At 37.5% G+C, this 22,285-nt stretch overlaps 1 protein-coding gene across 2 annotated transcripts in view; it reads left to right on the top strand.

The window, feature by feature from the left end:
• adgrd1 (adhesion G protein-coupled receptor D1) overlaps positions 1–22,285 on the top strand; it is a 62,797-nt gene that overhangs the window by 18,834 nt on the left and 21,678 nt on the right. For both annotated transcript variants that reach the window (XM_051904068.1, XM_051904067.1), the window contains 3 exons: positions 1,277–1,384; positions 4,081–4,156; positions 6,186–6,327. In XM_051904068.1, coding sequence (XP_051760028.1) covers positions 1,277–1,384; positions 4,081–4,156; positions 6,186–6,327 — 326 coding nt within the window. The remainder of the gene's footprint in view (positions 1–1,276; positions 1,385–4,080; positions 4,157–6,185; positions 6,328–22,285) is intronic.

The raw sequence follows: 22,285 nt of genomic DNA, 5'->3' as shown, positions 1-22,285 counted from the left end.
AGTGCATAACATCATCAAAAGATTCAGAGAAACTGGAGAAATCTCTATGTGTAAGGAACAAGGCTGAAGACCTTTATTGGATGCCCGTGGTCTTCATGCCCTCAGACAGCACTGCATCACTCATCGGCATGATTGTGTCAATGACATTACTAAATGGGCCCAGGAAAACTTCCAGAAACCATTGTCGGTAAACACAATCCGCCGTGCCATCTGCAGATGCCAACTAAAGCTCTATCATGCCAAAAGGAAGCCATATGTGAACATGGTGAAGAAAGCGCCGTCGTGTCCTGTGGGCCAAGGCTCATTTAAAACGGACTATTTCAAAGTGGAAAAGTGTTCTATGGTCAGACGAGTCCAAATTTGACATTCTTGTTGGAAATCACAGATGTCTTCAAACTGTTTTGAAAAGAGGAGGAGATACTACACCATGGTAAACATGCCCCCGTCCCAACTATTTTGAGACCTGTAGCAGGCATCAAATTTGAAATGAGCACATTTTGTGCATAAAATTTTAAAATTTCTCAGTTTAAACATTTGTTATGTTATCTATGTTCTATTGTGAATAAAATATTGGCTCATGTGATTTGAAAGTCTTTTAGTTTTCATTTTATTCAAATTTAAAAAACGTCCCAACATTTCCGGAATTCGGGTTTTATTATTATCAATGTTAAAAACAGTCATGCTGCTAAATCTTCTTGTAGAAACTGCAGTACATTTTTTTTTAGGATTCTTTGATGAATAGAAAGTTCAAAAGAACACTAAAAGAAATCTTTTGTAAAATTGTAAATGTCTTTACTGTCACTTTTTATCAGTTTTATCATCCATTTTGATGAATACAAGTTTTTTTTAAAAAATAGTAACAAATTAAATGAAAACATTGCAATGTAGCTTTTTGAGTATTTTTTCAATTAAGTAAAAATTGCTTCAAGTTAAGCAGACAATTATTCAAGACATGTAAACAGTCTGTAATAAAAAAAAGTAACAAATTGCAAACAACATAACTAATATACAGTTGAAGTAAACAGTTTTGACTGTGTTTACATTAATACCTCACAGAGAATTGCACCAAAAGTGAAGTCGCTTGTCACAGAGCATGCTAACAGAATGCATGTGAAACCAGCTGCACATGCAGGAACCGAATATAGTCAGTACTCAGTTTCACCGAATTGGTACCAAATTGTGATTCTTTTGACCTTCTAGTAGGAAATAATGCAGTAACAAAGCAACAATATACTCACTATGAACAGTGACCCAACCTTTTTTCAAATGTGTCTAGATTACTCTCTGATGAAGATCCCACAGAACTACAATCTGCCCAGCTACCGGTTCCCCACACAAGGGAAGAGTTACATCTCAGTACCAGGAGAGGCCCTTACAATGCAGTGTGAGTATGCACGTCTCACAAACACACACACAAACCCTAAGATCTGGTGGCGATCCTTGTCCTGATCATGTTAGTGAATGATTATTACTAGAAAGAGTGCGTTTGATATGATTTTGTTATGATTTCAGAGTGCAGGTTTTCCTGTGCTGCCCCAGAGAACAGTGCTTGTGTATGTCGTCTATGATCCGCCACTGACTAATGGGATAAATCGTGCTTAAAGTAACAAACTTTAATGCTTTTCCACTTACTAAACCACATTTTAACCATAATGTGCATAATGGAACAAACAAAACCTGGACTGGAGCATAGACATATGAAATGGAATGGATTGCTAAACAAACTGCCAATCATGTTTTCTTTTCGAATAGAAGGTTGCTGTTCTGAATCATTCCTACCCAATTTAACCCCTGAATATGAGTAAATGTGCGCGCACACATCACATTTCTTTTATACGCCTCAGGCCTCAATGAAAGAACACATTGTTTTCACATAAGGAGGATGAAGGACATTTATTTGTTGACTGTCCTCTTTAGCCATAAACAACAAATTAACAATGCAATCAACTCTGATGACTTCCTGCTGCTCTCTAATGAAACCTGCCAATCACACAAGCCCCTCCAGGAGAAAGCGTTATATAATTTGGAGTATTTTATAGCAGAGTTGCATGAAAAACAGAGAAAGTGTATGCGCTTGCCATTTTTTTTTAATGTATAAATGCGAGCAAGAGTGAGTGTTGCAATGTTTCCCATGTGGTGGCAGTAATTATGAGGACATTAAACGTTTTGTTTGTTTGACACCGTTTTGGGGTCAGCTCTCCTCAGCTCCTCTGGCACGGTGCTGAACCTGAGCCCCGCTCTGTTCATTATAAACAGTTTTAATAAACTATTAAAGCTCTATTATCAGAAATGGCACATAAACGCTAGCATTGGCATTAGCGTGCCATTGAACTGCTTCTCCAATGCAGCCGGACATATGGTACACTTCATTAACAGAACCAAGCAGAGCTTTTATACGGCAATTAAAGACAGCAAGAGAAGGAGCGCATTGAATCGCCGTGTAATCCCGCTGGGCCAAGTTTCTTTTAGTTTTAATAAAAACATTTGTAGAGAGATTTTGCTCCTTGGTTTGTGAGGTTATTGGCCTAGAGCCCAACTCAGAGGAGTTAGTTGGGACACAGTGATATTGCTTATTTGGTCCATTAACACCTGTAAAAGTACTAATAAGTTGTAAAAGTCCACAGCATGTTTCACATAACCCGAAACTGCAAACAAGCAACACTGTGGTGTTTTTATTATTAATATTATTATTATTATTTAAAATGAGCAAAAAATCATGATTGTTGATTATTCTTTGATATGGTTATCAATAACTTACACTAAAACGATTCAAAATTGTTTTTGGTAATTGAAATAAAGCTGAAATAAAATAAAATATAAATATTAGATGAAAAATTAAAAAAGAAAACACGAAAATTAGAAATGTTGCTTTGGCAAGCATGTTGAAGTAAAAAATTACTTAAACTGAAATGAAAATAGATTAAATCTAAAAATGAAATAGAAATATTAAAAAATGAAAGAAATATTTAAAAAAAAAAATCACTAAAATTAAAATGAAAAATAAAAATTACTATATATATATATATATATACACAATACTAAAATAACACTGTTGTAATTGTGGTTATTAAACATGGTTTTTGTTAATATAATTTTTGTTGTTGTGATGTGACAGCTGTAATTTTTTGTGCTGTCAGTCCTTAGATCAGTTTATTAAATAACGTTAATTTTAAATAATACATAATGAGATAGCATACGTATTAAATAATGTTTATTTAAATAGATATAGTTCTTAAATATTACATTTTTATGTTGTGCAGGGCAGCTGCTTATGCAGGCTACACATCCATTATAAGCTGAGAACTAAGTTGCTGAATCATTTCATTTCTTTTTTAGACATCACTTAGTCAAGACATTTACAAAAAAAAAAAAAAAAACACTTGTGTCAGGTGATTTCTTCAGCACTCATTTTCATGTGCCACTGTAAACAGAAATAAAAGATGCATCTGTGAGTTAGTTTGCTTCAAACTGGTTGTTGTTAATGATTGACCTAGACAAATTTACCTGCCTCTTATTGGTTACTGTGCTCAACAACTGCAAAAAATAATGTTGTAAGAATGTGGCGAATATTTTAATACTGTAAATGATACTTTTCATGAATCACAGCAACACCCGTCTTAATGTACATTATTTTAGTTAATTGTGCGGCCCTAATTCAGACCCTGATGAAATGATACTGCCATATGCAATGGTCCACAACAGTTATCAACATTATTTTACAAGATTATTTACACAAATTTGTGATAGTAATGATTGTGTTTTCATGATAATACTGGAGTTGTTTTTAAGCTTGAAGGGAAATGGCCATGTGTATTTATTTTTTAATGGCCGAAATATTTTTTGAAGTAGTGTGTAACATATTTCCCCCTCACACACGTGGTGGACCCTCATCACAGTCTTTCCGCGTGTGTGTGAACACACATCTTTCCCATTAGAGCTGCACTGAGAGGAGCACATGCAGTGCCTGTGATAATGAGTCTATCCTCTCTGTGCATTTCAACGGTAGCCCAACACATTCTTCAAAACACACATACATATGTGTGATTGAATAGTAATAGTTGTGTCTGTTTCCCCCTACAGCTCAGACCACGATCGTGGGACTTTTCTACCACAAAATGCACAACTACTACAAAAAAATCAGCCCTCTACAAACAAGGTGAAGTGTGTGTGTGTGTGTGTTTCCCGTTGTACATTGTGTTCTTGTGGGCATGGCTTTATCACTGTGGTTCTCTCTCATCTGGGCCTCTGTGTCTGATACTCCCAGTCATTAAGTCGACTGATAACACTCTCTTCTCATCTTAACACAGCCATGATCAGTACTTAACTTAATTTATTTAATTTAGCACAACTCTGGGACTTAGTTGGCCTCTTTTTATCTAACTGCACTGGGTAAAAAGCTGAGAGATGCTGCAGGATATATTCGTATTACCATCTAAACATTTATGAGAACCCAAATATATGTAGTCAGCATAATTGTTATATTTGCTGTTGGTTATACAACATTCCAGACAGACTGTCAGTCTATGCATTAGTGGTGGGTTACATTATTAAGGTGTGGTCACATTTACCAATGCACTGTGAAATTTTGGGCAAAATCCAGTCAATTCAGTCGGAATCCAATATTTGGGAGTTCTGCGGAAAGGCGGAAAAGTTCCCCATGCATATTTTGCTCGTGTTCAAAGTGGTCACGCAAATTTGCTGTGCAGACCAACAGAAAGATGCTTGTTTTGAAACTAACTTCTACAGTATATGTGAGCAGTGCTTCATACATCATTACACTATTGACAGCAGTGACATCAAAACCTGGAAGACTAATTCGCCAGTGGTTCCCTCGAGATTTTCTTATGGGTTTTTATAATGGGGTTTTTCAGTTTGTAAAATAGGGACTGTTGTAAACATAACTTGACGATACTTGGACGTTTTGCTCTACAGTGTAAACTGCACAGACTCACACCCCAAACATTCTTATCTAGTTTCTTATTAGAAATGGACGTTTTTTAAAAAAATAAAATAAATAAATAAACATAACAGCTTCAAAATTCAATATGGTTGTGTGTAATTTGCTTTGTAAAGCAACACGTCCAAGTATCGGCAAGTTATGTTTACCACAGACCATATTTTACTCATAAATTGAAAAAACCCATTATAAAAAAACTCAGAGAGAAGTCCTGAGTGACTGGCGAACCACTGGCGAATTAGTCTTCCTGGTTTTGACGTCGCGGCTGCAGCACTCTATAGACAATGCATCTTTTTTGCATGTGAAATTTCACTGAAATGTGACCGCAACTTTACACCTGTAGGTGGCAACAAGTGTCTGTATATTGAGTTAATTTTTCATTCATCTGATTAATTCAAAAACACTGATTCCTTCAGCAAGGAAACAAGTGAGTGAGTCATTGAATCATTTGTTCAGCCGATTCATTTAAAAACACTGAGCCTGCTTCCAAAATCTCATTCTCTCTGAGTAGGTACTTCTTTTGAATAAGTACTTGCATTGCAACCGTTACATTGAAAAAAGTAAATTCTATATAGTATTAATGTAATCTAGATGTACTACATTTGCATGTGCATACTCATTCATTAAGAAACTAAACAAACAGCGATGCTGCTGCTCGGAGACACTTACCGGTTTCACAGACAAGGCTTAAGCTAGTCTTAGACTAAAATGCATGTCTTAAAATATGTCAGTGCCATTGTTTTGCACACACCAGTAATGTGTTTTTCTAGTGTACATTTATAAAAGCTACTTAAATACCCTAATTGAACTAAGGCCTAATCCTGGCTTAATCTAAGCCCTGTCTGTGAAACTGGGCCATAATGATTCTTCTGTGGCTTTGTTTGAAACAAATTTTATTGCCAGAGCAAAAACAGACAATGTAACTAACAATATTGTGTCTAAAATGTTAGTAACTTCTTATTTATTGAACTGTTCTATAAAAAAAACAAAATCACAATAGTTTTGTCTGAAATCAGCATGCCTGTGTTTACCTGCATCGAACCGTCCACGTGTGAGAGTTAGGTTTGTTTGGATATGATTATTATTATCTTAATATTATGTTATTTGTTATTATTGGTGTGATATTAGTTATTTGCAGATAGCTGTAATTAGTATAATTTCCTTTGCTTGTTCTGGAATGTTGACCGTAGTTCAAATATGGATAGTAACTGACTGTCCATCTCTGCAGGATAAATGAGGCGGTGGATTATAAAGATCATAAGATCCAGATGGCCAGTCACCTTATTTCTCTGAAGGTGGAGCCATCTCCTGCCCTGTCACTTAACCTGTCCACTGAGCCGCTCATCCGGATCGTCCTCACGCATCAGCTGGTAGGAGAACGTCAATCCAACACTTCATTTTGATGTTTATTCAGGATTTGTGTGTATAGCAGCTATTCAGTACGTTTGGAAGTTTATCATATTTAAAGAAGTTTATTTTGCTTGACTAATGTGATAAGAAAAAAAAAAAAAGTGTACAACGGCGACTTTAAGATCAAGCAGAACGTTCACCATTTCATTTATTCTCAGTTTGAACGAATGTGCTCACACTCTTCCACCAACATCTGGCTTTCTACACATCAGGTTAGACCGAATGCAATTAACATAATAAATGAATATTTATAACCCAGTCTGGCCTGGCAGATTCAGCACTGAGCCGCTGGTAGAAAGTAAAGTTCCTGATGATAGAAGGACGATTGTGGCAGTCTGTTCTTAACATTTGTGGTCTGTTTGATACATAGATTTCTTCTGAGACTTTTGTTTAACCAGAATCATTCCTTTATATTTCTTAAAGGGGGGGGTGTAATGCTATTTCATGCATTCTGACTTATTTACACTGTTAAAGAGTTGCATTCTCTTGCTAAACATGGCCAAAGTTTCAAAACACAAGTTGGACATATGATGGAGTATTTCTGTCCACTCCTTAATATAAGTTTCAGGAAAAGTTTTTTTTTTCGAGTATGGCCCTGTATCAAGTCATAAAGGGCGGAATTCCTTGTATGGGCACTTCTCCCTGATAAGCGTGCGCACACATCACCCTGCTTCATTCTGGTTACTGAAGTCGAGAGATTTTTCAACAATGTCACCAAAGAAGTGTGTTTTTGGTTGTGAGGGAAAGATAACCTTTTTCAGCTTCCCAAAGAACCCAGCGTTAAGGGAACAGTGGATGCAGTTTGTTTTTCCGGGGCAGCAACAGATTTGTGCTGTACGTATGTTTGTTTGTTCCCGGATTTTCAGTGACGAATGTTTTGTAAACAAGTTCCAGTTCAATGCTGGATTTGCAGATCGGTTGAGACTGAGTCCCAGCGATAGATCTCGGTCATGAGTCAGAACCGCAAGCGGTGAGTAAAACTGCATCAAATATCTGTGTTTTGTTGGCAATCGGCACGCAAGTGCATATAATGTAAACAACACGAATGTTTTTGTTCCCTTTTTATTTATAATGATGTCGCAGCTTGCAGACGATCTCTATGCAAAAGCTGCGCATGCTCGTGACTCTTTAGCTCTGCCCACGGCACGCCTCCAGGAGCTCGACTTTTTTCGGAAAGAGTCAGTACAGCGTCTTTTTATAAATTTGATAAAACTAAAGACTTTTCGGAAATATGAAGGATGCAGTACTACCCTATAGGTACTCAAGATTAACATGAGATTGGCAGAATCTGTGTGTGTTATGTACCCTTTAAACAGAACAGAATTATTCTTAATGTGCTGGAGGAAATCTTTCAAAGACCTTTTTTTTTTTTTTTTTGCTGCTGTGTTTGTGGTTTTGCTTTTGGTGAGCCGTGTTACAGAAGAACCCCAGAGTTCAGACTTGTCAGGACTAACCATGGAAATCCATTTCGGTTTGCATCATCCCTCACACTCTTTTTTTTTTTTTTTCTGAAACAGCGAGAGTATTTCGCCAAAAGAAAAGTGGTTCCGAACGCTGGAACCATAAGCCTTGAGGTCTTTTGAGAAGGGAAAGATGATTTGGTTTAACAAGGAGCTTATTTGGCCTGTGTGCGCAGATGGTACGACTCAGTCGAGGATGCATCCGCCTGCCAAATTTCCATGGGAAACCCATCAAAAATGGATACAGATGGCATGTAGACAAGTTAACCAATACAGCATGTTTTGGGAGGGTATTTGCTGTTAAAAAAACAAAAAAAACAGTGGAGGAGTTCACCGTAGCATTGGATTTCACACATTATCCATCAGCTAACCCACATTTGACAGCTCACTGTGCTCTTTACCATTACATAAGATCTAAACTTTTTCAGGTTTATAAAGTGTAATTACATCAAAGAAAAATGTTTAAACCTATTGAAATAAGCAGTCGTTTCTTTTTTCATTGTTCTTTTTAAAGCATTTTTAATGCGTTCCAAATCAAAACCATGCCGGCATGCATGTAACTATAGAGACAAACGTTTGTTTTGCTGGCTTTTTTGTGAGAGATGATTATTTCAGTGATGTTTGTTGATGGAAATGTGTGTGTCTTTGTAAAAAGATCATTATGCTAAATGAATGGAACCTGCTAAAAGAGTGAAGCCAGAAACACTACTCAAATGCAGATGCGAATGCTTGTGCAGAGTCCAATCAAAATATATATCCACAGCTTCCTAAAGACTGATCAGTTGAATAAATGTTCCGAAATTACAATGACTAGTATGAATTGAAAACATGTAATTTTGCACATCCCTACTACACATTAGGACACCCACAATTGACAATTGACACCCAGACATTTTAATTTCCTTAGGTCATAGTTTGAATGATTGTCTAATTAATCTTGGGACACTAGCTTCCTGTGTGTAGGACTGTCCAGAACAGAGGCCGTGTTTCATGAGTAATGTGTGAGCTGAATCACTAGATCAATAATGTGTCACAGTGTCAGTGATGGATTACTGTGATTTAGACCATTTTTAAGATAATGGTCTGTTTTGTGTTTCAGCCACTGGCTTTTTGGGTAGAATGATTCAACAACTGATAGATATTAGTGAAGAAATTATATGTGGTTGTCTGTGGTTTTTTTGGATGATGTCAGTGGTTCTCAAGGTAAATTCTGTGATCGGAGCAAGACTTGTGTTGATTTATTGCCTCTGAACTACACTAGAGACTTGCAAATCTTCATATTTTCAAAATCTAGCCAACTATTTGGTCTTAAGGAAATCCTTTATAATTAGGCTAATTTAGGATCATGTTCACGTTCAGGTGAATTTCTTTGCAAAATACACTACCTTTCAAAAGTTTGGGGTCTGTAAAAATGTTTAATGTTTTTTTAAGAAGTCTCATAGCTCACCAAGACTGCATTTGTTTGAGCAAAATAAAGGTAAAATAGTATTACGATTTAAAATAAGTATTTACTATTTTAATATATTTTAAAATATAATTTATTCCTGTAACGCAAAGCTGAATTTCCAGCATCATTACTCCAGTCTTCAGTGTCACATGATCCTTCAGAAATCATTCTAATATGCAGATTTGCTGCTCAAGAACATTTTTTATTATTATCAATGTTGAAAACAGTTGTGCCACTTAACATTTTTGTGGAATCCGTGATAATTTTTTTTTTTTTTACTGATATATAATACTAAGCCGGCGCTCTGACGTAGAACTCTACAACATGAACAGCGTCAGAGACTGACATGGAAGAGAAGAAATTGTTGAATAAAGTCGTTATTTTTGTTTTGTTTTTGCGCACAAAAAGTATTCTTGTCGCTTCATAACATTAAGGTTTAACCACTGTAGTCACATGGACTATTTTAACGATGTCTTTGCTACCTTTCTGGGCCTTGAAAGGTGCAATGACGTTGCTGCCTATGTTTGGTTCAGAAACCTCTCGGATTTCATCAAAAATATCTCAATTTGTGTTCCGAAGATGAACAAAGGTCTTACGGGTTTGAAATGACATGAGGGATGACAGAAATTTCATTTTTGGGTGAACTAACCCTTTAAAGATGCAACTTTCCGCAAAAGAGTGTCTCAATGTGTTTTCATCCACTAAAGCACTGCCACTAAAATATTAAAGCTAATCAACTAGTCAGTAGTTGGCTGACTAGTCAAATATCCTGTCCCATCTCTAAACTCCACAGACAGCAACCTAAGCAACAGTCGAGCAATTATAAGCAGCAATCACCTCATTACCTCATCTTTCACTTCTCCTTTTCTTTCCTCTCTTCTCCTCACCTGTCCCATCTCTCACTGCTGGATCACATAGCATGAGGTGAACAAATGGAAAGAGTGATTTCATGAGGAATGCTGGCGATGCTCAGTGTCGAAATCATAAGGATTAAAAAAAGATTTCTGACATGCTTTCGCTGCCTTTACAATCTAATAAAGTTTCAGCGGAGCGGACACAAAACAGAGACGCCACGGATACTGAGCATGAGCGCACGTCTGTAGCACTTGTATGTTTACGCTAATCAAATACATTACTAGAGGCTGTTTATTAATTTTAATACAGTGCATCTCCAAATCCGATATGTACATGAATCAGCCTGGACTGGATTAATGTAATCATCCATTGTGCTGTGTATTTGTGTTTGTGTTCTTGGGATTATGGTTGTGTATCCAGTAAACATGTATGTGGGTGAATTACTCAACCACAAGCAGTTTTGGTCCAGGAGGTATTTCCGCTGTGGTTCAGATTTAATCACCGATTCAAACAGCCCTAATGGCATTACAACTTATAAAAAAATCTCACCAAGTCTGACATGCATTTTGATGTGTGACTGAGGACTTTTGTTGTCTACTTAGTACAGTTGGTGTTTTTAAAGTAACAATAATGAGTAGTGCTTACTGCCAGATGCTTTTATAACTCACACACCCTGTTTCTGTCTGAACTCACTCACTTTAAACGCCTTTTCTCACTCACTTCCTCGCTCACCCATTCACTCAGTAGGTCACTCGCTAGTAGCCCCATAGCGTTACCCTAAAACTCACCTTGGCATACCTCCCTGGAACAAATGTCACACTACCATTTCACTAGCAAGGGGAAACTTCATAATCAGACTTCATAATCATTTGCATCTTCTCCCATTTATTTGTGATCACAGTACTGCACAAAACCAGAGTTATGATGTAATTTATGACAAATTCGGATGCAGTGCCAAATATGGATATCATGTAGTCCGGTATCAACAGAGGCACAGGGAAGAGACAAGACATATTAACTCTTTTCATGGCCCCCAGAATATTTTGTTGTATGAATATCTGAACATATAATATATTAAAGGAAAGAACAAAGTCTTTGCTTTAAATCCGTTTTACCTTTCATTCTAACTTCATGCATTTTTTTTTATTTATTTTTTTTATTTTAATCAACACTTGAATGTGGGAAAGTTTAATGAAAAAAAAAGAAAAAAGCAACATTTTAAACAAAAAGCTGAGAAAATTATGTTTGGGTCAAAGACTTCATCCGGATCTGATTCAGAATGATGATTTATGATCAAAACATTGATCGAGTAGATTGCTTCCATCAACACCCCCAAAGCTTGCACAGTCCTTCACGTCTTTGTGGATTTGACATTTCATTCGGTAACGTTTTGATTTATGTGCTGTTGAATGTTTGATGTACAAACGTTCAACAGCACATAAAAAAACCTTACATGTTCGTAAGCAATCTTCTATCACTTGTTTCTGCTTTTGTTTTTGGATATAGAAATTCTGGAATATTTCAGAAGATGTGTAATTGCACTCCCTACTGTATAACTCGTATAAAACTCATCAATGGTGGGGAAGCGTTGTGTCAACAATTATGTGAAATCTCGTCAATGGCGGGGAAAGACTTAGCATGAAATATGAAACCAAATTATGACGTATTCGGCAGGCCAAAAGCCCCTGGCCATTGGCCCGAGGAAGCCCTGAACAGGCACAATCAAGGCCCAGTGACAGTGGAAACATGACTGGCCCTGGTATGGACACACTCACTTTTGGCCTGACTGTCAAAACACGGATATTCACTTGATTCATTCCTTCACTCGCTCAGTTACTTGGACATTCACATACTCAATTTCACTTATTCATTCACCCACATATCTGCTCACCATCTGATTCATTCACTCACTGACTGTTTCATTCAACCACTCATTCACTCCTTGACTGATTAATTTAGTCACTTATTCACTAATTGACTGATTCATTTAGTCACTTATTCACTAATTGACTGATTCATTTAGTCACTTATTCACTAATTGACTGATTCATTTAGTCACTTATTCACTAATTGACTGATTCATTTAGTCACTTATTCACTAATTGACTGATTCATTCAATCACTCATTCACTCCTTGACTGATTCATTTAGTCACGTATTCACTAATTGACTGATTCATTTAGTCACTTATTCACTAATTGACTGATTCATTCAATCACTCATTCACTCACTGACTGATTCACTCAATTGCTCATTCACTCACTCACTGATTTATTCACTCACTCATTCACTCACTGACTGATTCACTCAATTGCTCATTCACTCACTCACTGATTTATTCACTCACTCATTCACTCATTGACTGATTCATTCAACCACTCATTCACTTGCTGATTGATTTGTTCAACCACTCATTCAATCACTTTCACTCACTCACTGACTGATTCACTCACTCACTCACTGATTCATTCAACCACTCATTCACTCATTGACTGATTTATTAAATAACTCATTCACTCACTGACTGATTCATTCATTCATTCACTCATTCACTCACTGACTGATTCATTCAACCACTCATTCACTCACTGACTGATTCACTCAATCACTCACCGACTGATTCATTCTGCCACTCATTCGTTCACCTACTTATTCAATCATTGGTTCACTGAACCACGCATTGATTCATTCATTCACTCACCTATTCATTCAATGGCTCAAACACTTATTTTCTCTCTTCTTCTTTGCATTCATTTCTCCAGTCTTTCACTGAATGTGTCTTTCAGTTGGTCTGACGTCCCCCTCTGTCTTTATTTCCTCTCCCTCTCTCACGCTTTCTCAGATGAATCGTTATAATCTATAGCAGATGGTCTGGCTGAAGCGATCTTGTTGTAGCTAACTGCTGCGGATTGTGTGGCCTCCTCCTTTTCTCCCTTTCCATATATTTCTCTTTCTTTCCTTCTGCCACTCTTTTGCTCTGAAAACTTTTACCTTTAAACTTTTAGTTCTGCCTTGCCTTGTTACTCTTACCATTATATTCTTAGACCACTCTCATATTATGATTTACAGTGAACAAATCCTCCAAGCTTGTGTTTTCTTCAACATTATGATAGAAATACCATTAAGCTCTTAAAATGTCCCCACACGATCACCTGAGCAAGTTCCACTGCATATTTAGCCTTGACTGTATCCAGGTTTTAGCGTTCCACAGAGATTTCAACCATTTCCTAGCTTTTTCCAGAGATCCGGAGGTCGTCCGTCAACTGGCTGACCCTCTGAGCACCTCACTGGGTTTCTCCTCACACCACGCACAGCTCCTATACAGATGTTGTACAGCCTCAGTCTCATCTACGTCACCCAGCATTTTGACTGTTAGAGATACATGTTTAAATGTAATTTTGAAGTTGAGTAGAATTAAATGAATGGCAAAACTCAACATTTTGTTCGCATACCCCCTCTGTCACCTCACGTACCCCAGTTTGGGAACCACTGCTCTAAACTTTTATGCACAGTGTCTTTGTCCGAGTGTTTCTCATTGGCCATTATCAAAACTAGCCAAGTATAAAGCAATTACAATAGCATGTATTGTTCCAAATTTAGATGTGGTTTGAGCCATATTTGTGATATTGTGAGAATCAGATTGAAGTTTGTGGTTAGCACTTGTACTCTAACACAGCTCCATGGTGCTTATTTGGGTAACACTAGTTCAAATCTGACTCGTCGCATTTCCTATTCCTGTCTCATTTCCAAGTTTTCGATGGAACACGTCTGCGTTTTCATTGACTTTTCAAGTACATTAGTCTTTGTATTCTTCGTGTACAGAAGCAGCTGCTCTAAATTACAGCCCAGCCTGTCCATAAACGTATGTAATTATAGAGCCTGTGAATAGAACGGGAGAGACCAAAAACCTACATTTACTTTTCAACATTTATCTTCTGTGTTAAGCTTGGACTACGCAACTGTGTTTTTAAATTTAGCCCAGCCAGGCTTTATTTAGATTGAGCAGTTCTTTAAATATGCCTCAGTGCAGTGCCATTAACCAGCATACCTCAGGAAACCAGCGGCAGCGTGTTTCATATGGTGTGTAACTGGGTTTGGTCTCAATCAGAGAGAATGTGTGAGGAGATGTTTAGCAGGCGATTCTGAGCATGTGCTCTTGCGTGTGTGTGAGAGAAAGAGAGAGAGATTATTTGAATAAGTAAATAAGTTTTTAAAGGAACAGTTCATCAAAAAAGGTTATATCCTGAATACTTACAAACTAAAATGCAAACCTATCTTATGGCTTCGGAAAACTTGGAATATAATGTAAGATGTTTGAACTGCTTTTATGGTGCTTTTTTGGCATTTTTGAGAAAACAGACAATTGCTCATTTAACACTTGTAGTGTTCAGGTTTTCCTTCAGTTAGTCACTGGGTTAGTCATCAAGGCAGGCATCAGGGGTACTGTCCCATCAGTATGGAAACAAAACTCCCACTCTATCGTATTGACGGCCCTTCAGATGCACACTCTGACCTATTGACTTTTTGTGGCAAAGTTATAAATTGTGAAGATACATAGGCTATGTTATACATTATGACAGATGAGAACCCCATACTTCTTATATTTAAAGAAAAAATGTTACCACAGTGGCCGATGTAGGAGTGAAGTCAAATTAATAAAATCAAATTCATCAATTAAGTTGTTAAGTTAAGTTGAAAAAAAAGAAATTAATATTAATATTAATATAAAAAAAGAAATTAATATTTTTATTCAGTAAGGATGTATTAAAATGATCAAAAGTGACATTTATAATGTTACAAAATATTTCTATTTCAAATAAAAGCTGTTCTTTTGAACTTTCTATTCATCAAAGAATCCAGAAAAAAAAAAATCCTTTATCACAGATTCCACAAAAAAAATCCAAATGTTTCTTGAGCATCAAATCAGCAAATTAGAATGATTTCTGAAAGATCATGTGACACTGAAGACTGGAAAATTCAGCTTTGCATCACAGGAATAAATTACATTTTAATAGAAAACAAATAGAAAACATTTACTAATATTTCGGTTGCTAAATATCTGTAATAATATTTCACAAAAATGCATTTTTGTTTTTATCAAATAAATACTTTTGAACGGTAGTCTATATGTAAGCAATAAGGTACGAGAGGCTGTGCTGCATCTTCAGCCGTGAACTATTCACAATACAGCACTAGCCTCTCGTACCTTATTGCTTTTATAAAACGTTTACCACACAATACATATATTAAAGCCAGAAATATGTATCAATGCAACTTTAATGAAGTAAACTTTTTCTAAAACCCTTCCTTCCGCTGGAAAATATAGTCCCTGACTGTGAACAGCAACAGAAGTTACATTTTCATGCCATTAGATGGCGGCAAAGACTGTCTTTATGAGTGGGTCAGTCAATAGCGAAGACTTTTACATTGAAAAGACTGAATTGTTGTGAACACTGAACAAGACGCAGCTGAAAAATGCTTTGACTAGCGCTGTCAGTCACAGGAAAACCCCTTAACTGTTTAAAGGACAAGATAATACATCGGACATTTAAACAGATTTTTTATTATGAACATAGGACTGACCTGAAGGAAAATGCTAAATCTGAATGCAGGTAATAAACTCGCTCACTTGATCTCTTTCTCACAATACTCTTCTACATAGTACAGTAAGCTTCAATGAACAATATCAATTGAGAACATACAGTTTACATTGCTAAGAGTGGTTGCTAAGGGTGTTGTGCAGTGATACTCAGAACGGTTGAGTGAAGCGGTCATAGCCTTGTTTTATCGTGCATAAAACACAGCTATTGACCAATCAGAATCAAGGACAGGAATTAACCATTTTATAACTATATATATATATATATTTAAATCAATTTATTTTAATTACTTTTTATTATTATTATTATTGTGTTAAATTATATGCACATATATAAAGGCAAGCTAAGCCTTTGCCATGTTGTAATGTTACAGCCAGCACATCTGTGCCCTCTCCACCCTCAAACGGTCCCCAACAAACGGTGACACGGATGGAGATCACTCACCCGGGTGTGAAGTGTGAAGAAGTTTGGCACCCACGTGAAGCTTTCAGGGAAACTTTGAAAAAGACCCAAATAGAGCAAAGCTGTGAGGTTGTTTTATATTAACTTCTGGCACAATCTGGTTGAAGACGTTTCATATTTTGACAGAGGAGATGAGAGGCAGGCTAAATAAGAAACTATTTTACTCAACTGTTGTGACTTTTGGTGATTTAGTAAAATTTTAACCATATTAAATCAAATCCACAGGGCTCAACCCAGCTTACATGCCTTACTATCCTTGATCGTTGTCCAGGACTGTCAATTTGATCCAGAATCCATATTCATGTTATTGTCATTCTCCACATTCCTCTCAATGACAATACAGAGGCTTGCATATTCTTGGAATTACACATGTTGTCCAATCAGGAGAGAGACTGAAGCAGCAGTTGGCAGAGCTGACTGTGTAAACCATTCCATCAGCATGACAGGGATGAGTGTTTTCTGCTTAATTATGAACACATGCCACTCAGGCTCTCTGAATAGACCTGATGTGTGATTACACAACCTGCTGCCATCTGATAGGCTAGTGAGAATGATGTCATAGCAGCTGCCAAATACCCCAGGCACCCCCCAAAATCAAAGGTTATGTAACATCTAGCCAACGTTTAACCCCTACTATGAGTTTTACCACTGCAATTCTCTGTGGCTATAAAAGTTATAACTCAAGGACTCATTCCAAACCTGTACAAGCTTGTGGCTCGTTTATCATAAAAAGCCTCTACTTAATCGCCTACCTGTGTTTTTGTGTGCATTTCAAGTGTAATTTTATTCTCTCTGTGTCTTTGGATACGTTAGAAAGGGAGCTCCTCCAATACTGTGTGCTCTTTTGCAAGTCCTTTGTTGTTAATAAAGTGTTGGAGTGCTTTCACGCTTCTCTGGCAAGTGCTGAGTGCTGCGGGGCAGGGGGGAGCCGCAAACACCAAGCCAACCCCATCTGTGTTCATTTGACTGGAGAGAGAGAGAGAGAGAGAGAGAGAGAGAGAGAGAGAGAGAGAGAGACTTACTGATGGAGCTGTAAAAATTACCTGCTTTTTTTAGTAATGAGATTTTGGCCAAGAGAGAGAGTAGGATGACAATAGAAACTCAAGCGAATGAAAGTGAGAAACTTTGGGGAGTGCAGAGGAGAACCACAACCATACCTCGTCGACGCTTGTCTCTTGTCACTGTCAGTATGGCTCAGACTTTCTTTCTAATCTAGCTCTAGACTTTTGAATTGCAGCATATTGTATTCTGACCCAAAACCACCCACTTGAACTGGAAAAGGCAACCTGACAGACACGTAAATCACAGTTTTTTTGTTTTTACATGTAATTTATCTCAAATAGATACCACTATAATTATTTGGTACTGGGGGAAAAAATAATTTTTTTTTTTTTTTTTTTTTGGCTGTACAGAAAAAAACAGTGGAAAATGTGTGTAAACTTTGATATGATGTTAATATAGCAACCTACTTGAACTATTAAAATCTGCTGCGTCCTTTAAAAATATACTGATAACCACCATAATAATGCATCAACAAATCAAAAATATTAGAGATATACCGATAGTCTGGGCGTTCTGCCTTTTATACCTTCTTTTAAATTAATGATAATTTCATTATAATTAATAATTAATAATTATTATATTTTGAAAGAAATGCAAATAAAACCTTTATTCTCTCCATCTCTCCAAATGTGGTTAAAGTTACCATTGTTTCCTACTGTATTCACGGATATCAGAGCCATGTCATTATTTTCATTTTTAACCCGAAAACGCTTCTAGTCTGTATAATTCATAAACGCATCTGCATTCTTATCGAGTCTCTCCAACTGTGTAGCTTTAGCCACATTAGCCGTGCAGCACTATCAAACTCATTCAGAATCAAATGTTAGCAAACATCCACAAAATACATGCCATACTTACGTGATCTGATATGCTGCATCACCAACAGTTTGTAATGATCCATTTTGAGAGTTATATTGTGAACTTCAGTATTGTTTATGCAATGTTTAAAGGGGGGTATCACACACAGTTTCTGCCAATCTCATGTTAAACTTAAGTACCTATAGAGTAGTATAGCATCCTTCATATCGCTGAAAAGTCTTTAGTTTTATCATATTTATAAGAGATACATACGCTGTACCGAGTCTTTCCAAAAACAGCCGAGCGCCTGGAGGCGTGTCGTGTGAGCGGAGATAGAGTGACGAGCACGCGCAGCTTTTGTGTAGAGATCGTCTGCAAGCTGTCAATGGTCAGCTAAATTTAAACACACACAATACACCATCGCATTATCCATGGATAACTTTTGAATCATTATAATGAATATAGCGTATAGTGAATGATGAATAATGAATTTATGAATTCACTACGTTCGTATTGTTTACATTATATGCACTTAGGCGCCTATTGCCAACAAAACAGACATTTGATACAGTTTTACTCACCACCTGCGGTTCCGACTCATGACCGGGATCATTGTCGCTGTGACCGCTCCATCTTTCAGTTTCAAATGATCTGTAAATCCGGCGTAGAACTCGGCCTTGTTTATAAAACCATAAGCGCCGATCCTGAGGGCTCGAGCAGCCACGGAAAAACACGAGATATTCTCCATTCATTTTAACCAATAAAAAAGTGATTGAAACTGTCAGTTTCTATGGTTATTTTAATAACAAATATTGAGAGCGCATCAATGTAATGCTTGAGCACAAATCTCTCAGCTCCACTGGGTTCTTTGGGAAGCAAGGTTATCTTTCCCTCACAACCAAAAACACACTTCTTTGGTGACTTTGTTGATTTCGTGGCCTAAAAACAAAGTGACAAATCTTTCTCGAGCAAGTCCTGTGACCTGTGCAGCGCTGCTGATGACTTCCGTAAAGCCGAACGAAGCGCGTTGATGGGCGTGCTCTTGCTCTCTCTCTGGTCGACGTGTGCACGCGCGCTCTTCCAGGAGAAGTGCCCGTACAAGGAATTCCGCCCCCGTTTACGCCACTCAGGCCCATACTTGAAAAAAAGACCCCGAAGTTCGTAAGGTTTTGGAAGAGTATTTTTGGCACAGAAATACTCCGTTATTCGTCCAACTCGTGTTTTGAAACTTTGGCCATGTTTAGCATGAGAATCCAACTCTTTAACAGTGTAAATAAGTCAGAATGGATGAAATAGCATTATACCCCCGGTTGAAATGTCAGGTTTTAAATCGTGTAAGTCAAATCAAAAACAAAAATTTTCTGTTTATGTAATCTGAATGAAAAGAGACACATGTCAGACGTCCGTAAGTCAGCTCATTATCCACTAATGCGGCCACGCCCACGGAGCGAGCGCTATTCAGACGCAAATTCTGAGGCAATAGATGTATACATCGTCGCAATCGTGTATTTATTATCTTCAAAAGTGTTTATCTGCATGTTATAGCCATGATTATAGCGATCTCTGGAAGCCTCTGTTAGTTCCTGGAGTGTCACATGGTATGCCTGTTCTTCACTGAGACATTTGTGGACTAAATGTGCACAGAGCGCCCTCTGGCTGAAAGTATGAATTGAAAACACAGCTTCCAGCGCTCATAGTGATGACAATAAATACTGAAGAAATATTACTCCTCTGTATAGAAAACTGACATAAACATCCCACACAGCAAAAGTATTCCGTGGCGGATCGGCCGCGGAGGTATCGCGGCTTCTGGAACGTATCTGCGAACGGACCCGTATCGGCGTCCACTTGCGCGCAGTGACGGATCTGCAACGAAGGCGGATCGCGGACCCGCCGTGGCTCCGCGCTGCATCCGCTCCGCATCCGCGATTAAAACCTTACCTCCGCGGCGGGTCCGTTTGGGACCTGCAAATTGATACAACAGTTACAGTAAAGGCGCATGCGCGTCCGCGGATCCGACATGGGTCAGCTCAGGATCCGCTGATTCACAGTAGAATTTAAGGCGCCGCCCGGAGGCGGAGCTGATCCTCTGGGCGGTGCCAAAACGAATGTGACAGTCACGCGGGTTTGGCGACTTGAATGCGGATCCGCCTAGGAGTCTCCTGCTGTGTGGGATATGAGAATCCATCAATATTTCTCCAAATGTGCATGCTTTTAAGCTAAAAGCCCTGATGGATGTTGTTTTGACAAAGGTAACGACTCGTTTTTTATATTCATAACTCCTGACGCATAGGCTATTAACAAATTATGCTCACTATAAGATTTTAAGAGTAAAACAGAGGTCAAAATGTGAAGCTTGAGTCTTAGATCTTTTTAATGATGTATAGTTTGTCAACTGCACATTAACAAAGTATATTAAAATAGAAAACCATTATTTTGTTAGAGACTTGAGACTTCTTTTAAAAACATTATAACAGTAATGTGTCCAATCTTTTGACTGGTACTGTAATTTAAACTATAATAGGCCTATACAAAATTTTCTTCATGTGCAATAATACATGCATGCATGAGATCACAAAAATCATGTTATTTTTGTCAAGAGTGGACATTATATTTATGTTAATACTTTTATCAGCATGTTCACAGAGGGTTTTTTCACATAGCCCACCTGACTGAAAGGGCTCATTATGCGGGTCATTATGCAGGTCATTATGTGGGTCTTTGTCTTCTCAGGTGTGAATCACAGCATTATTCATGAAGAATCGCGCCTCCACACATACTGTGTTTCTTGACAAAAAGTGTCTTACAAAATTTGAATCAATATATTGTTTTATATGAACGAGAAGGCAGGATAATATTTACATCATTTTGAAGCAAAAACTCTAGTCTACAACCTCCAATACCCAGAAGTCTTGTGAACACATATATAATATTAGTTTTGTGGCCTTATTTCAGTGACTTAAGTTTTTTTTTTTTTTTCAATAACCACGCATAAACGTTATTCCTTCAAAAACAACAAACATGTACATATGTGTTGCTCACATATTATGGTAGCCTAGTTCCTGCTGAATACAGTGTAATGACACTTTTTACATTAATATGTTTATGAACAACTGAAAAAAGCACAAATGTCAGGGCATGTCCAAACCTCTCCATGGCCCTAAAAATCCTCAGACCCCAGAGGGTTAACAAAAAATAGTGGAAAGTGTGCGCAAAATTAATTATATTTCAATCACAAACATTTCCCTCTCTGAAACTCATTGACGTCCTTTACACCATTTATTCCAGCCATTCAATTAATGCAAAATTAGGGTACGTTTACATGACAATGTTGTACTAAAAATGGAAGTTTTTCCTTTGCATTTTTCACATACAGACGACAACTATAGACTACAAACGTAATATGCATGTGCTTGACACCACAGTTTTCACAAATTTGCGTTTTTGTAGGCGATGATGAACTCGCTTTCAAAAACTTGCACTTTGAAAAAAGGTTTGTTTTTCAGGACACCGAAACGTTTTTAGTTGAAAATGGTGTTGTGTAAACGGCCCTTAAAAAAAAAATGAAAAAGAAAAATGAATCACCAGGTTTGTGTCTCCCAAACACCCATGCAATCACTCAGTCACACTGCTCTTTCATTTAGATGTTAATGATCTGTTTTGTTTCCCTTCGGGCAGCAAAACAACAAAAACTGAGCCACTTTCATTTAAACCACCATTTCATTAGTTAGACCATCTTTTTAAACATATAAACGGGCTCGGTTAACCTCACTTCAAAGCCATGTGCGGATAAGGAAGGATTTGGAAAATGCTACAAACTGTTCATTCTGACCAAATAATTTGTTGTGACTGTTAAGAGACCTATCAGTAATGGGAAGCATCAGCTATCATTTAACTTGTCACCCTGAGTGTTCCTCAATGCTTTTTATCTGCTGTCAAACGCAGCCACAACTGGATCACATTTTGAATGTCCTTCTAATTCTCTTGTTTATTTCCTCTCTTAAATAATCACCACTTTGACTGGTTGATATACTAGAGGTAGTTTCCAAGTCATTTCCGAACATCCTTCATCCTCTCTACCAGCTCTTTTCCATTCCTGTCTGGAATATGGGTCTGTTCTTTACTCCGTTCTGATTCCTTATAGTGTCCTCCATGTAATCATGGATATTCTGTGAGACTGACTTTTGAGAGGAGATGCAAAGCGTTCTTGTTTCTGAGCGTATGTATTTATTTG

This window comes from Ctenopharyngodon idella, chromosome 8 (genome assembly GCF_019924925.1).
Source record: "Ctenopharyngodon idella isolate HZGC_01 chromosome 8, HZGC01, whole genome shotgun sequence".
In the NCBI taxonomy this organism is placed as follows: domain Eukaryota; kingdom Metazoa; phylum Chordata; class Actinopteri; order Cypriniformes; family Xenocyprididae; genus Ctenopharyngodon; species Ctenopharyngodon idella.
The sequence above is the reverse complement of the archived record's forward strand: the minus strand, read 5'-3'. Positions and strand labels throughout refer to the sequence as shown.